Source organism: Pelodiscus sinensis, chromosome 24, assembly GCF_049634645.1.
Source record: "Pelodiscus sinensis isolate JC-2024 chromosome 24, ASM4963464v1, whole genome shotgun sequence".
In the NCBI taxonomy this organism is placed as follows: Eukaryota; Metazoa; Chordata; order Testudines; family Trionychidae; genus Pelodiscus; species Pelodiscus sinensis.
Genome location: NC_134734.1, coordinates 23423614 through 23439652, shown reverse-complemented (window position 1 = coordinate 23439652; position 16039 = coordinate 23423614). Strand labels below are relative to the sequence as shown.

The window sequence follows — 16039 nt, the reverse complement described above, 5'->3', positions numbered from 1 at the left end:
TGCACGTGAGTGAGAGCATGAGTGTGTGCACGTGCAAACCATGCTACCAAAATGCCATGAGTGTGCACGTGTGTGCGTGCGAGCCATGCTGCCAAATACCCTGTGTGAGTGTGCACGAGAGCGTGTGCACGTGTGTGCGTGCGAGCCATGCTGCCAAATACCCTGCGTGAGCGAGCGGTGGCAGGGCTGCCCGCGTGGCCCCGAACCAAAAGCCCCTTTGAGTAGACGAGGGAGGGTAGCGGGGGGGGGGGGAGGGGGCCCTGTGGCCAATCCGTAGCTGAGGAAGGCAGATTTTGCTTTGTTTGACAGTGGCTCCATCTCTGGGCTGCCCCTCCCCCCCGCCTGCCCCCACCCGACAGACCCAGCATTACCAAAGTGACTGCCCAGGCCTGGCCCGGCCTTGCCCAAAGACGCCCCCGGCCCCCGCCCAGCCCCACTCCAGGGTCCAGGCAGCCCCGGCCCCCCACTGCGCTGAGCGTTAATTGGTGCAGTTTGCAAGTACCAAACTCTCCACCCCACCGTGCAGCGGCCCAGTGCACTGTCCTAGGCAGACCCCCTGCAGGCCTGGCCTCCATGCCCCGCTGGGCTCTGCCCCTGCCGGGCTTTGGGGGAGGAGATGCCCACCCCCTGCTGCTACAATTTAAGTCACCCCTGCCCAGCCAAAGACTCGCCTGGACCTGGTGCCATGCAGTGGGGCCTGCCCCCAGCCCCCAGCCCGCTGAGCCCAGCCCTACGCTCACGGCTGCCCCGTCCCATTTTCAAGTGCTCCCCCCCCCCCCCCCCCGTCCCATGGAGCTGCTGCCCTTACGCATCTAGATGTGAAAGCTAGAACCAATGAGCAGGTCTGTGTAACGCGCCGCCCGCGCCAGGCCCACCCCGCCGGAAGCTGGAACGGGCCAGGCTCACCCCACCTGGGGCACCCGGCCCGGGAGCCACTGGCCCAGAGACTCCAGCGCTCAGCCCTGGGCAGAGCACGATCCGCGTGGGACGGGCCCAGGCCAGAGCCGGGACGGGGGCCTCGTGGGGCCCAGGAGGAAGACCCGGCCCTGCCTCCATGGGCTGCAGCTGGAAAGGTGCAGCCGCTGGACGCGCAGCCGGAGCATGAGATCCAGGCAGCCGCCGGCGCTGGGAGAACATTAAACCTGACGTGGAAACCGCCCCCGGCTGCGAGCGTGTCCTTGGGCGGGAGCCGGGCTGGGCCTGGGCGGGGGGAGAACAGAGCAAAGCCCCGGGCAATGGCCCATGGACCAGACGCCCTTAGACCCTGGGCTGTTGCTTGCAGCCCTGACGCCAGGCCAGAGGGGCCCCACGGCCAGAACCCGCCAGCACTAAGCAAGCTGGAGCCCAGCAGCTCAGGGCCCAGTGCCCCCAGCAGCTGAGCAATCGCAGGGATGGGAGCCGGTCCGACTCCACACCCCGGGCAGGGCCCATCCAGCTGAGGCTGCAGTTTTCAAGTAGGGCTCCACAGAGCTAGCTCGCCCCTGCCCTCTCAAGCAACCCCAAGTGCCCAGGGGTGGGGGGCGGAGACCTTCCCTGGCCAACCCTTCCCCTCAGCGCTGGCAGCGCGTTTCCTGGCGCCAGTGCAGCGGCCCAGAGTCCAGACAAGCAGCCAACCCCTCCCCCGGTCCCAAACACCGGAGCTTGGCGCTTGAACCCAGGCTGGGAGAGTCACTCGCAGCCCTGCGGGGCTGGCAGCTGGGGGGGGCAGGGCTGTAGCCTTACACACCCCCCGGGGCCGGGATGGGGTCATGGCAGGTGCCAGCTGGAGGCTGCGCCCTGGCACTGCAGCACACAGGAAGGAGCAAGGCTGGCAGAGGGGGCAGGATCCGCAGAGCCGGTTTAACCCCACACCACGGTTGGGCCAAGCTTGCTGTCAGGTGAGGGTCACATACAGGGCCAGGCTGACCAGCCCCGGCCTTCTCACCCCCCACCCCGAGTCCAGGGGGCAGCCCAGCGAGGGGGTTGATTGACCCTCGCTGCCCCCCCAGCAGCAAGGGGAGGGGAAGCCCCGGTGTGTGGATCTCCACAATGAGGCAACGTGGGAGCTAACAGCCCTTGGCATGAGCAGTTGGATTTGCTGCAGCCTACAGCAGCTTTTCCCTCTCGCCTGTGGGGCACAGTCAGCCTGTGGAACTCACTGCAGCATGATGCCATTGAGCGGAGCTGCTGAAAAGGGCATCGCCCAGGGAACACCAGTCAGAACAGTCGAACTGCCAGCGTTCCCGCTTGAGGACGGGCCACTCGGATTGCAGGGGCCAGGCAGCCGGGAGCCGGCCCAGCGGTAGGACTGCTGGCGATGCCGAGATTGGGAAAGGAGGCTCCATCCCAAATAGGTTTTCACTCTTCATCCCTCCATTTCTGGCAGCCCCCCCCCCAATATTTAGTTCCTGAAGGTCTCAGCGGTTGCTCGTTAAAACCGATCGCGGTTTCAGGGGACACAGCGGATTCGGCGTTTCTGAAAAATCCCGGTGGGAATCCTGCAGCCTGTCCCAGCAGGGCCCATGGGCTGCAGGCACCGTGCGGCAGCTTCCGGCCCCACCGGAACCCCACCCCAAAGGCAACGCACCAGCCTCATGAAAAGTTATAAATCATTCCTTTCTTTATTAAACATAGCTTGCAAGTGATAAATATTACAAAGTTTTTTTTAATCCTTTCTCCAAAAATTAGCTTATTATTTTTAATCAGTCACTGCATAATTGCTTGGCAGTATTTAAACAGCTTTTTTTTTTAAACCAGATTTCAAACACAATGCAAAAAAACTTAAAATTGTGCAAAAGGCCTGGTTTCCTGCCCCCCTCCGGATAGCTAGGCTGCAGGGGTGAGGCTGGGGCCCCCTCGCTTTGCCATGCAGGCTGGCCCCCCAGACCTCTCCCTCCCCAGCTGTGACGGGGCCACTCGGGAGCTGCAGGGGGCCTGGCGCCAGGCTCTGTGCATGAACTCGGAGCAGGAGGCTTTGCTGGGAGGCTGGACCCTGCAACACCTGCCCCGGGTTGGGGGCCCTCGAGCCGGTGACTGCAGCCACAGCCCAAGCTGGCAGGCGTGGGGACGACTACGTCAAGGGGTCCAGACTATCAAGGTCCCTGGGGGGCAGCGGCCGCCCACGCAGGGGAAGGGACGCGAGGCCGGGGCAGAGCTGTGGAAGGGCGTGGCGGCAGCCGCGCTGCAACACTGACCAAGAGCCTCTTGCTCCCACGCTGAGCGGCGCTGCCGCCGTTTCCGCCAGGCAGGCTGCGGGAGATGGTGGGAACGCGGCGCCCAGCTCCCAGGGGCGTCCTGGGGCCGGTCTGGACTCGCTTTCCGTGGGTGGGCGAGCAGGCGACTGCCCGCCACGGACAGGTCTGCACAATGCACTGGCCAGGCCCCTGCCCTCAGCTGCAGGCCGTTTCCGGGCCAGCACGTCCCCCTTGGCCACCCTGAGCGCTTAGCGCGTGGGGAGATGGAAGTGACACCAGCGCGGCCTCCTCCGCCCCCAGAACCGAGTGGGCCCAGCTTCCTGCCCTGTCCCCAGGGGCCTGCAGCCATCCAGGCCCCTCCGGGCACCGCGACAGCAGGGCCAGCGGTGGCTGCAGGCCCCAGAAGCCCATCCTGGGAGGGGCTCGGCCCACGGTGTTTGATCCCCCGGCCCCGGTGGGAGCTGGCCGACACCACGTGCTGGCAGGCAGGGTGAGGGGGACTGGGGAGCAGGGAGCCCCTTTGTTAGAGCAGCCCGGCCTGGGGGGGTAAAAACAGGGGGATTTTGCAGAGGGCAAAGGGGGTGAGCAGGGCCTGCCAGCTGTGCCAAGGGGAAGGCACCCGCTGGGCTGAGCAGGGGGGTCTGCAGGCGGGGCTGTTTGAGCCCCGCAAGGCGCGTGCAGGTTCTGCAGGCTCAGACTTGGACCTCCCCAGGGATGGGGGGGGCGGGATGAGGAGCCGGGCTCCAAATCCCTTCGGCACTCCGCTCTCGCACAACCACCGGGCGTCTGCACCGGCCCGACACGGACACCTCCCGTCGGAGCTGTGGGCTGCGCCAGGCCGGGGCCACAGGAATTGCGGGGCGGCCGTTGGGAGGGGCCCCGGCCCAGGACCTGGAGACCCGGTGCCTCCAGCTCTTTGGATTGTCCTAGCCGCGGGGAGCGGACGCGGCGCCGTGTGGAGCCCCGCGGCTGGCGCTCAGCGGAACAGGAAGGAAGCCGCACACCGCAGGTTGTTCGAGATGTATATTGTATAGATGCCAATGCAATAATAAAAACAGTGCAAATACAATGACAGTTCATAATACTTGTCCCCACCCCGGCCCCACTCCCAAGATCCGGATGCTCCCGGCGGGAACGCCCCCTCCCCCCGTCCCGAGCTGAAGCCCTGATGCTGGGGAAGGAACGGTCCCGTCTCCGCTGCACTAGGGGTGCTGGTCACTGGTAGGGTCCTTCTTTGTGTGTGGGAAAGGCACAGATTTGGGAGGTGGCGAGTGCCACCAGTGCATTTCTGCAGGCCAGCCGCCCCGCCCGGACGTGAACGCCAGCCCCGGGTCTCTGCCCTCTGCAGCCGGCCGACTTGGCTTCCCTACCCCGCCCGGCGGAAACCAGCCCTTCTGCACGTTTCAGGTCATACACAAGAGGTCACACTACAAAAGGACGTAACAACTTTCACAATATCCATGGCGAGGCGGGTTTTTTTTTGTTTTGTTGTTTTCTACACAATGTACAATTGTTTTTAATGTGTCAAATAGCCTATATACACGAATGAGTCCTTGTTATAACATTTCGGCAGCAATATCATAAGCTAATTAAGATCTTGTCGGGCGGGCGAGTGGAGGCGGGGAGGGGCAGAGAAGAAAGGGGAAGAATGGGTTATGCCTTCGGAGGAACAAAATAAAACCCCACTAAGCGTTCACAAGCGGCTCTACATCTAGCTGTAAAAGAAAAGCTAACCGAAGCGGGGAAAATCCCTATTTCCGTATCTAAAAAAAGAGACAATTTCCTACCGTACATCACAGCCAGAGAGGGGGCACTGGACGAGGGACGGGGGTCGCGCGCGGTGGTCAAGACAAAAAAAAGGAAGCCTGTGCGGATCACAAAGCGAGCGCCGGAATTCCCCTCAGACAGAGATCAGTAGGTGGGGCGGGGCGGGGGCGGCCAGGCCTGCGAGGAACCACTGCACGCTGGAGCGCTGGACTCTCCCCCTTCGCCCTCGGCAGTGCAAGGGGGGAGCCAGGGGGCCCAGGGAGGTGGAAGCAGCTGCCCAGGAGTCCCGCCACCTGCCGAGCTGTGCGCCCTGGCTCTGTGCTTTCTAACCGGGTGCTCTCCGCGAGAGCGGTGTCCGCGGCCCCGCGGAACAAAGCCCAGAGCGGCGGCCAGCCCCCAGGAAGAACCAGGGCTGGGCGCAGGGAGACCCCGCTACGGGCTCCCTCTCCCTTCACGCCCTCGATGTGCAATTCCAGGACAAGAGGCGGGGCGGGGAAGGGGCCTTGGGAGAGGCAACAGCTCAGCAGCGTGGGGCCACGGAGGGCCTGGGTGAGGAGTGGAAGCCAGCCCGGCTGAGCAGCACGCCGGGTGTCCCGCGCTGCCTGGGGCTTGAGAAGGGCTCAGCACAGCACCCAAGAGGGAGGAGCAGCCCAAGGCCACAGCCAGCACCAGATGGGCCGGCCGGGTCCGACCACGCCGCACCTCACCAGTGCCACTGCACGCCCCAGCCCGCACGCTGGGAGGCCCCGGCTCCACCCTACAGCTGGGGAGACAAAGGTGAAGGACTTGCGCAAGCCACAGAACTGGGACTTCCTGGCTCTCGGGGCAGGTCGCCTTCCCTGCCGTGGCTCAGACAGGGCACCCACAAGGCATGGGCTGCAGGACGGAAATGCATCTCCAAGCCAGCCACTGCAATATCGCCCGGGGGGCGGGGACCCAGCCCCTTCCCAAGACATGTCACTTAGCACCATTCTGGTTAACTTGCTCTGACGATTCGCTCGCGCCCCAGGCCCGGCGGGCGGGACTCGGTAAGTATTGCACATTTCACGTTTTCATCTCAGCCAATCTGCCTGGGCTACCTCGTACCTCTCGGGGAGACCCACGGGGAGAGACTGGCACTTGAGTGGGAGGGGGCGTGGGACAGAGCCAACTCAACAAGGCCAAGAGGCAAAGGGGGGGTTGAAGAGCGCGCTGATAATTTTATCAACGGAGACAAATGGAGCAAGGTGCTTCCGCCCAGCCCAGCAGGTCGAGGAGCGGATCTGGCTGGTTCGTCACCAGGTCCCGGGGCTGTGGCAGAGCCGGGGCGCCAGCCAAGCCCCAGGGAACCACAAAACAAAAGCAAAAGGGACAAGCCACCGCGCGCGCCACCAGCTGCCCAAAACCATCGGCAGGGCCCTGGCCACGACGCACCCACGCCCCTCGGGTATTAGTAAGTGCTGGCTGAGTGGAGGGGTGGGGTGCCCCGAAGCCACCTGGCACGGCCCCCACTTTGAGATGACGGAGGGAGGGGCGACTGCGCCGGGCAGGGAAGGCCGAGTCCTCACATCGGTACGGGCCCCCCTCTGCAGAGGCAGGGCCGGCGTGCTGGGCCTCTTTGGCGGAAATCCTGCTGCCGTGCAAAGGAGAGGCTGCAGCCCCTTCCTCGGCCGCCTGGCAGCTCAGGGCTCACAGCCACAGTTCCCAGACGTCCGTGGCGACGCGGCACGGGCCTTGCTGGAAAAGGCGCCTCTGCCGCTGGGCACGGCTCCCGCCAACGCCAGGCGGGCGGCGACGTAACACTCCATTGCACAATCGACGCAGCAGCCGGGAAGGCCTTCCCCTCGGCACCAGAAGTCTAGCGGATTCTCTGCCTTGTAACAGTCTGGCCAAGGGGGGCATCCAAGCAACAGCAAGCGGGAAGGCTCCATGTCGCTGCCCCGGACGCGGCGCTGCCGGGAGAGTTCGGCTCTGGCCAGGGCCTCTCAGCCGCAGGGAAGTGCAAACAGAGCGATCCGCAGGCTCTCAGCTTGCTCCTGCTTCGGGTTCACTAGCTCAGTCCGCACCGAGCTCCCGCCACGGCGTCAGCTGGACCGCGGGCCGGGCACAGAGCTGCTCGAGAGCAGGGGTGTTAGAGAGGCACGAGGCCGCTGTCCCTTGTAGAACGTCCACCTCCGACCAGGAGCATGGGAATCGCTGGGAGAAGGAAACGGGCCCTGGGCGAGGAGCCCCATCCCCTTCCACTGCCCCCACGACAGGGCAGCCAGGCCACGCCCACAAACCCCTCCACCCCGCACGCCAGACTGAGGCCTCCCTGGCAGCCCCTTCGCGCCGGGGACAGCATCCTGCGCCATTCAGCTATGCACACGGGCCAAGTCCAGCCCAGCCCCCGCCGGGCGTGGCCGCAGCCCCTCTGCTCCTTACCTCTTCTGGGGAGCAATTCCTACCGCCCTCCTAAGTGCATAGACCAGCTGTCCGGCCGCCTCACCCCATTCCCCTCGGGTCCACGCTGAGCACCTTGCCCAGCGGGCGCGCGGAGGCTCTAACAAATCTCTGGAAAGGAAAAAGTTGAACCGGCCATTCAGCAGAGGGGAAATAAAACACAACACAAGTAAAAAGTGGATGCTTTGTCATTACAAAAGAGGCGCGGAAAACGAGCATTAACACATGGCGAGTGAGATTCCAAGCAGGCCACGGCCCTGCCCGCGGGCAAGGGCGCCTTCGCGGGGAGCGAAGCGTCGGGGGAGGGGCAGGCGGCTGGAGTTTGGAAATGGGTTTGTCTTTTCCCCGTGGATGGTAGGCACCAGTACAGGCACTGCATGCGACAGGAGGGGAGGGGCACTAGGCGTTATTTCTGTCCGCTGATGGACTGCGATATAGACCGAGGTGGGATCATATCTAACAGGTACTCCCGCTGGCGGTCTGCCAGGCTCGACGCTTTGTGGCCTCCGATCCCAGCATTCAGGTATGCAATGTTCACACCTGGAGGGGGAGAAAGCAAGGAGGGACCATTACTCCTGTAACACGGGACCCCCAGCCCCCCGGAGGGCACAGGGGGCCAGCACTCCCGGGAAGAGCCGGTTCCACACCCGCCCCCTTCCAGTCCCGGCAGCAGGAGCCAGCAACCTGCCAAGCCACGAGGCCTCCATGCACCAGGTGGGAGCAGGAGTGACGGTGCCAGCCACGGCTGGACACGGTCTGCGCTGGCCTTCAGTCACCAGGCTCTCAGCCACCGTGGTTACAGGGCCAAGGCGCACGGCGGCAGAGGCGGTCCCAGGAGCAGTCGCCCTGGTGTGGGGTGGCCAGCGCCCGCACACCCCAGGCACTGGCCTGTCCCCGAGGCGCGTCCATTGGGAGATGGAGGAGCAGGGACGTACCACGACGACCTGCCCTCCCTCCCCTCCCCTCCCCTCCCCTCCCCTCCCCTCCCCTCCGCGCGCGGCCACTGGGCGGTTACCTGGCATTCCGAGGAGACCGCCCGCGACGGAGAGCTGGGGCGCCTGAGCGAAGTTGGACAGCATGGAGCGGGCAGAGGTGGGGATGCCGCGCTGCAGGGAGCTCTGGGGCTGCGGAGCCTGCAGGACAGAGCACGGGGGGGACAGTGAGCAGGGCACAAGCTGCCCGCCTCTCCCAGGGGCGCAGCCACAGAGACCCTGCCCCAGGGCGGCAGCCGGGGGGGCAAAGGGACAGACTCAGAGCGCCCGTCTTGGCTGGAGCCAGGGGCAGGCGGAGCCCGGGGCAGCGACCACCCTTGCCTGGCAGCAGGGGCCAGCGGTCAGAGACAGGCTCTGCCCTTTCTGCCTGTGTCCAGGGCTTGGGACCCGATTCCTGCAGGGCTGAGCGCCCCCTGCTGGCTGCTCTGGCAATGACCAGCGCTGGCCACAGCCACCAGGGCCTGAGGCCCAGGGCAGCGTGTCCCACCCATGGAAAGGGCCGGCCGGCCGCCCAGGAGGGGCTCACCTGCCGGAGCGTGTGGTGCCTCATGATGGTCTCCTGCTTGCTGACGCTGGGCACGGCGGGAGCTGCAGTGGGAGACAAGGCTGCCTGCTGCTGTAGCCTCTGCTCAATCTCCTGCAGGAAGCAGAGGCCTTTAGAGCCACGCGGGAGGGAGGGGAGAACGCGCCAGGCGGGGCCGCCTCCGAACCCTTCCGCCCTCACAGCAAGAGGAGCGGCGAGCCTGGCCTGTGCACGCTGGCTACCGCCCAGCCCCGCCAGCGGGCCAGGCCGGGGACAGCCGCCCTGCAGCAGAGGGATGGGTGCGTGGACCAGCCTGGGCCGGGACAGGTGGGCGAGCCGGAGTCCTGGTGAGGGCCTGGCCGGCGGGACGATCCTGGTGGATCTCAGCAGCCCGGCAGACCCGGGGGGCTGAGGGGAGTGTTGGGAGGAGTGCCCAGGTCCCAGAGCTGGGCAGCCACCGCTCCCTGGGAGAGCTGAATCCCACACCCTGCTGCCCCAAGAGGAGAGGGAAGGCGACCCTAGTCCGGGGGGGGGGATGATTTTTGATGGGGGCGCCACCCCAAGATTTTGGAAGTGCTCAAGGCCGCAGTTTCCTGCAGAGGGGGTGCAGGCTCTGGAGGGAGGTTAGGGGCCAACAGGAGCTCGTGTCGGGGCTTGGGAGCAGGCTCCAGAGGGCTCCACCCTTGCTGTGAACCAGGGGGCCGGCTGGAAGAGCTCCGGCCCGCCCCCGTTTAAGCAGGTAACTGGTTCAGTAGGCTCAGACACCCCTAGCGGGGGCATGTGCATGCAGAGGGTTTGAGTGGTGGCCTGGGGCAGGGAGTTGGGGGGCAGAGGCCGGTTCTGGCTGGGAGGCGCTCCTGGCCAGTGGCGCAGCGGGGTATTCAGGCTGGCCCCTGACCGGCAGCCCCAGGCCGCTCAAAGAGGCTGGTTGCTTCTCGCTCCTTCCTGTGTCCCACCCCAACGGAGCTGAGAGTCTGTGCTGGGGCGGGGCAGCATGGAGTCTCCCTCCCCTCCCCCCCCCCCGCGTGCGGCCACGGGGCTGCCAGCGGGGTGGGCGGGGTCCGGCCTGTCCCTGCGCTAGTCAGTCTCCAGCCTGGCTCCTCCCCCTGCCCTTGTTCTCAGCCCCTCCCCTAAGCTCCCTAACGCCACCCTGCCGTCTCCAGCCCTCGAGAAAGGGGGCTGGAGAGACCCCACCAGGTGCTGCCCAACCCCAGCCTGGGTGCCCCCGCTCTGGGATCCCCGAGCGGCCCAGCAGGTCCCCTGCGGCCAGGAGCCTGGCAGCCCCCGGACAGGGCACGGCAGCGGTGGCTGGGCGGAGGGACGGCAAGGTGCTCTAAGAGCCAGGCTGCGTTTAACCGAGCCCAGTGAGCCGCCGTCCCTGTAGCTCTGACTCAGAGGCTGGTGACCAGGGAGCCTGCAGCCGAGTGATGCCACAAGGGGGGCAGCAGGAGACGCTCTGGCTGCCCCTGGCGGTGCCCTACCAGAGCAGCCTCTTTCGAGACTCACAAAGGCTCAGCCCTGCCCTCCGCCTGGCCAGGCTCCTCGCGGGGACCGAGACAGGCTCCCACACTGCGGGCCGCCGTGCAGGTGGAGCTCTTCTGGGAAGAGCAGCCAGCTGCAAGCTCTCGGCTGGCACGCGCCAAGGAGCGGCCACACCCTGGGGGCAGCCCGCCTGGCCGGATGAAGCGGAGAGCTTAGCAGGCGGGCTATGCTGCCAGCAGCAGTCCAAACGCCCCAGAGGATTGGGCCTTGGGCCATGCCACGGAGAAACCCGGCCGAGGCCTCGCTCGAGAGCCGGGGCAGCATGCATCTGGGCGCTCGCCCTGCTGAGCAGCCCACAGCGGCTTTTACAGAGCGCTCGGCTTGTCTCCGCGCTCTCCTGGCTGGCTTGTCGGCTGCGGCCCCTGGAGAGGCATTCAAGGGCAAGGAGCCGGTCCCGGCAGGGCAGGCCCTTTCAGATCCCCCCTCGGCCCGGGACAGAGCACACGCCTGGCCGGGGAGGGGAGGTGGGAGCGGGGGGGACTCGCCTGCTCCTGCTGCAGCGCTTTCACGAAGGCGTTCTTCAGCCGGTTGGTGTGCTCGGCCTTCAGCGCCTTCTTCTGGTTGGAGGTCATGCACTGCTCACACAGGATCTTCCCGCTCTTCTCCTGCTTCCAGTGCGGCGTGAAGTCGGTGCGGCACTGAGCGCAGACAAAGGGCTCCACGCGCAGGAGGGACGCACAGCCTTTGCCTAGACCAACAGCCGGGGTCACCAGGGTGGCGCAGACGCCCAGCCTCCCCCGCCGCCCAACCGGCACCTCTCGCGCCCCTGGGTCAGCGCCGGGCACAGGCAGAGCGACTCAAGGGAGGGGCTCAGGCGGGGCTGCCGAGGTACTGCCCGAAAGGATGGGAGTTGACAGTCAGAATCCTAGAACTGGCAGGGCCCTCGAGGGCATGGAGTCCAGTCCCCCGCCCTCACGGTAGGACCCAGCACCGTCTAGAGCATCCCCGGCAGGTGTCTGGCCACCCTGCTCTTCAATATCCCCAGTGATGGAGATTCCACAGCCTGCCTAGGCACCTTATCCCAGTGTTTCACCCCCTGACAGTTAGGAAGTTTTTCCTAACGTCCAACCTAAACCTCCCTTGCTGCAGTTTAAGCCCCTTGCTCCTTGTCCCGTCCTCAGAGGTTAAGGGGAACACGTTTTCTCCCTCCTCCTTGGAACACCCTTTAGATACTTGAAAACCGCTCTCATGTCCCCTCTCAGCCTTCTCCTTTCCAAACCAAACAAGCCCAACTCCTTCAGCCTCCCCTCAGAGCTCATGTCTTCTAGAGCAGTGTTTCTCAACCAGTGGTACTTGAGAAGTCTGGGCGGAGGGACAGCAATACAACTGACATTTGGAGAAAGCTGAAGTTTTAAGTTTTACAGCTTTATTGTTTTTGTACTTTTTACCCCCAAAAATTTCATCATCCACCCAGCTACGATCAATTGAGTGTCTGAAAACTGTAGGTACTGGGTGTGTGGGTGTGTGTGGGGGTGTGTGTGTGGGGGGGTAAATATGAAAAGGGGTACTTAAAAAGATTGAGAAACAGTTCCAGACCTGCATCATTTCTGTTGCTCTTCTCTGGCCAGTGGCCAGCTCTAAACCCGGGTGTGAAACTGCGAGGTCCCAACCAGTGCCGATGGCCCCGCAAGTCCCGCTGGCGGGCAGCAGGGCAGACACGGGAAGGCTGGCTGATTTCAGACGGCCCTCAGCGGAGGAGTGCGGGCCCCGTGCGCCCCTGGCCCTTTCCAGCCCAGGTGGCCCCTTGCCCAAGAGTACTGCAGAGGGCTTCTCCCAGCTCTGCGCCTGGCTGCCCCTCCTGTTCCCGGGAGGGAAGGTGCTGCGCGTTGCCCTGGGAATGGGACCAGCTGGAGCCGGAGAAGAGGGGCTGGGTTCGCTGGGGGGTGTCCCAGCCAAGGGGCGGAGGTGGGTCTTTATCCAGCCTCCCTTGCCCCAGCTGAGCGGCCCAGGGACCCATGCGGTGCTCGCTAGCCAATCAGCACTCTGGTCTCTTCCGCGTCTGCGCAGGCAGCTCCCTGCTCGCCGCTGCTAGCCAGGGGAGGATTTCACCAAGCAGGCTGGCAGCACCTGGCAGCCATGACCCAGGCAGGCAGCCAAGCCCTGCCCGTTCCCAGAGGCAAAGCCGGGCGGGCAGAGGGGACACGGCGCAGCACTCGGCAGAGCCTGTTTTCCAGGAGGGAAGCGACAGGCCCGTGCTCCGTGCGGGAACGGAAGCCAGCGCCCGGCACTCACCTTGGCTGTCGATAACACTCTGCACCACCTCCTCGAGCCCCACCATGTAGATGAACTCGCTGTTGGCGGCGCTGGGCAGGAAGTGCAGCAAGGGCGCCGGCGGCTTCGGCGGGGGGATCTCCAGCAGCGTCTTTTCCAGTTGCTTGCGCAGGGCGAGCTTGGCAGCGGCCTGGGAATTGGCGGCGTCGTTCAGCGCGCCGGGGCTGGGGAGCGGGGAGGACACCCTGTTCACAGCCCCGGGCTGGATGTGGGAGGCGAGGTTCATGTAGATGGCTGAGGAGGTCGAGCGCTGGCAGGGAACAGAGCTTGACTGCGGGAGAGGGAGGAGAGAGGTAGTGAGGGCAAGCCGAGGGCAGAGCGCTCTGGCAGGGCCTGGGACCTCGCCGAGCCACCACAGAGAGGTGGCCAGGAGGGACCTGGGTCCCAGCTCTACCATCAGTTCAGCAGCCTCCCCACAAGTGCCCCAGGAACCATCTCTGGAGCGTCCCGCTGCGTCAACCCCTCGTCTGCAGCATCCAACGACCCAACGGACCCTCCCGGCAGCTCCGAGAGCCTGGCTGCATGAACACAGCCCACCTGCATCCCCCCGCCCCCCGGCGCAGGCAGCACCATGTGCTGGGCTCCTCCCCCTTTGGCCTCACTGATCAAGGACTAGAGAAAATGCCCAAGTTTCTCAGTGAAGAGCTCAAATTGTCAGGCTTACGAAAGCTCAAGTGAGGCCTTGCCACGTCTCCAGAGTCCTGGGGAGCGCACACGGGGTGCCAAAGCACTCTTTAATTAGCAGAGATGGGCAGAACAAGCAGCAGTGACCGGCAGCTGAAAGGAGGCCTCGAGGAAACGCACAGCCTCGGGGCTGGGCGACTAGTCGCTGGAACCAACGTATGGGAAGTGGCGTGTGCTCCGCTGCCCGGGGTCTCCAGGCGCCGAGTGGTGCCCCTCTGCGACACACGAGCCAACCCAGAGCACTCAATCCAGGAGCAACGGGACAAAGGCAAATAGACAAGGGATCAAACCAGATCTGGCGGCCTGCTCTGGCCTTGGACACGCCATGCAACGCGGCTTCCCCACCCTGCCTAGGGCTGCTGCTGGCTTACTACCGTCTCTTCTCAGCAGCCTCACCACCCTGGCCTTTTGACACTGGCCTCAGTTTCAGCCACCCCGTAACAGCTCCAGCAGGCCCAGCCTGTGACTTGGCCGGCGCACGTCACCCTGGCATCTGGGCGACAGGAAGCAAGGGTGCTGTGCTAGACCACTCCCCATGACGGCCGCGAGCACCGGGTTTCTCCGCCTGCTGAGATGGAGCTGGCACCCACGGCCTTTTGGCTTGATCTTCAGATCGCATCAAAGCCTCGTGCGAGCGCACCGATTCCAGCCAGGCTTCGGACAGGCCCACGTGGTGCGCTCACCCGCACGCCAGCCCACTGGGCTCCTGGTGAAGTTCCCTCAAGGTGGGTGCACGACTGGCTGGACGCGAAGCTGGTACTCGGAAGCGTCCAGTGGTCGGTGACTGGTTCAGCCCGTCGTCCACCCCCCATCCATGTGTTCCAAGGCTCCCTGTACTCACACGGCAAGGGCGCATTTAGAGGGGTCTTGGGTCCCTTGCAGCCGGATGTGTCTACAAGAGGCTGTCCCCTCTTCAGGCACTCAGCCGTAGCGGCCTGACTTCCGGACGCTGCCCCAGGACGAAAGATGGCTGTAAGATTCATGCCCTCACACTGCCAGGGATATTCAGAGATCTTCCGGCTCCTCCCTTCCTCTGGGCAAGGCAGGGGAAATGCGCAGGCTGCCCGGCACCCACTGGATTTGCCACATGCGCTTTACACCTTGGAGGGGTGATGATGGTAGCTTGATGTTACCGACGAGACAAAATGGCCCCAAAGTGCTGAGCTCCACAACCTCCACCCTCCATGTGTCTCAGGGTTAGACTTCATCTGCTCTGGACCCCGCTTGTTGGATCCAACCTTTGATAGCCGGCAGTCAGTTTCCAAGTGGAAGAGAACCCCCCCCCCAAAAGCCATTCGTTTTAAGGACCAGATCTGAGGCACTGTCCCAGGGTGAGATGTCAGGGCAGGAAATCTTGGAACCACCTGATGCGCTGAAGAGCTGTAAGTCACCAGGACCAGCTGGGATCACCCAGGAGCGCTGCAGGAAGTCCAGTGAAGCTGCCCAACAACCCATCGTGGCGAGCAGCCTGTGTACCAGACTGGCGGCTCGTTCAGGTAATCACAGCTTCTAGCAAACGTTCCAGAGGTGACCCTGGCAATTACATGCCGAGGAACCTCACTTCAATCTACGCAACAGGCTGAACTGGTAAACAAGGACAAACAGAGGAATGATTTACTGGGGAGGAGTCAATGCAGAGCGTGTCCAGGGAAAGCAAGCCTCCAGCACCAATTCGAATTCTGTAAGGGCATCAAGAAACGTGGCCAAAGGGGAGATCCAGTGGAGAGCGGGTTCTTAAGATTTTCAGAAAGCCTTTCACAAGGCCCCTCACTGAAGGCTCCTAAGCAAAGGAAGCCATCAGGAGATATTAAGGAAGGTCCTCTCCGGTATCAGTAACTAGTTAATAGGTAGGAAACAGACAGGAAGAGTAAGTGGTCAGTTTTCACAATGGAGAGATAAATAGCACGGACCTTCAAGGGTCTGTCCTGGGACCAGTGCTGGCCCACATGTGCCAGGAGAAGGCCTTTTTCTGTAGCCATATGATAAGGCCTAAGGCCTTCGTCCGCAGCCAGACAAAGAGCAGCCGCCATGGGCTGAAAAGCAGGGAGGTCCCATGGAATTAAGGCGGCAGCTCTGTTCCAACGGCACCAGATAAAGAAACGGATCTCAGGATAGCTGAAGCAAGCTTAGTTTGACAGCGTTTCATCTGGCAAGAAACCATTTCTCAATCACTGGGGTTATGAAATCGTCGTTCCTTTATTCTAGCACCCTGGCTCCCACTTTCCCGTTTGTTGGACAATCTCTGTCGGGTTTTAAATCCTTTCTGGCTGTCGGGATGGCTAATTTTGCAGGGTGCAAGCCGATTAAGGTGGTGGGGCAGGGCTGGTTAGGGAATTCCGTTACAGTACGGGAGGGTGGGGAGTAAAATGTTAGTACAATAACTGGTTACAGTCTAGCTCAGCAGGACTCAAGTGTCTCTGTAAACTGGGGCCCAAAAGGAAGTTCTTTGGGACCAGCTCCAGGACACAACTCCAGGGTGAGAGCTGCCAGAGCTCAGCCCTGTGCCAATAACTGTGCAGAAACGGGAGTGGCCAGACAGCTCTGATCCTGCCTGACCACTAGACTGGTAACTGTATGGCCACCCGCAGGACCCGAGCGCACGGGTGTGAATGCATATGCTGCTTTCCAAGTGTATTTTCAGTCAATGCGAGGTATTGTCTTTCCTG

The 16039-nt window shown here is 63.6% G+C and overlaps 1 protein-coding gene across 3 annotated transcripts in view; it reads right to left on the bottom strand.

The window, feature by feature from the left end:
- Nucleotides 1–2576: 2576 nt before the first annotated feature.
- Nucleotides 2577–16039, bottom strand: part of GATAD2B (GATA zinc finger domain containing 2B) — an 84786-nt gene continuing 71323 nt past the window's right edge. For all 3 annotated transcript variants that reach the window (XM_075907281.1, XM_075907280.1, XM_075907279.1), the window contains 5 exons: nucleotides 12651–12960; nucleotides 10904–11106; nucleotides 8880–8990; nucleotides 8377–8494; nucleotides 2577–7901 (listed from right to left, as the gene is read on the bottom strand). In XM_075907281.1, coding sequence (XP_075763396.1) covers nucleotides 7768–7901; nucleotides 8377–8494; nucleotides 8880–8990; nucleotides 10904–11106; nucleotides 12651–12960 — 876 coding nt within the window. In that variant the 3' untranslated portion in view covers nucleotides 2577–7767. The remainder of the gene's footprint in view (nucleotides 7902–8376; nucleotides 8495–8879; nucleotides 8991–10903; nucleotides 11107–12650; nucleotides 12961–16039) is intronic.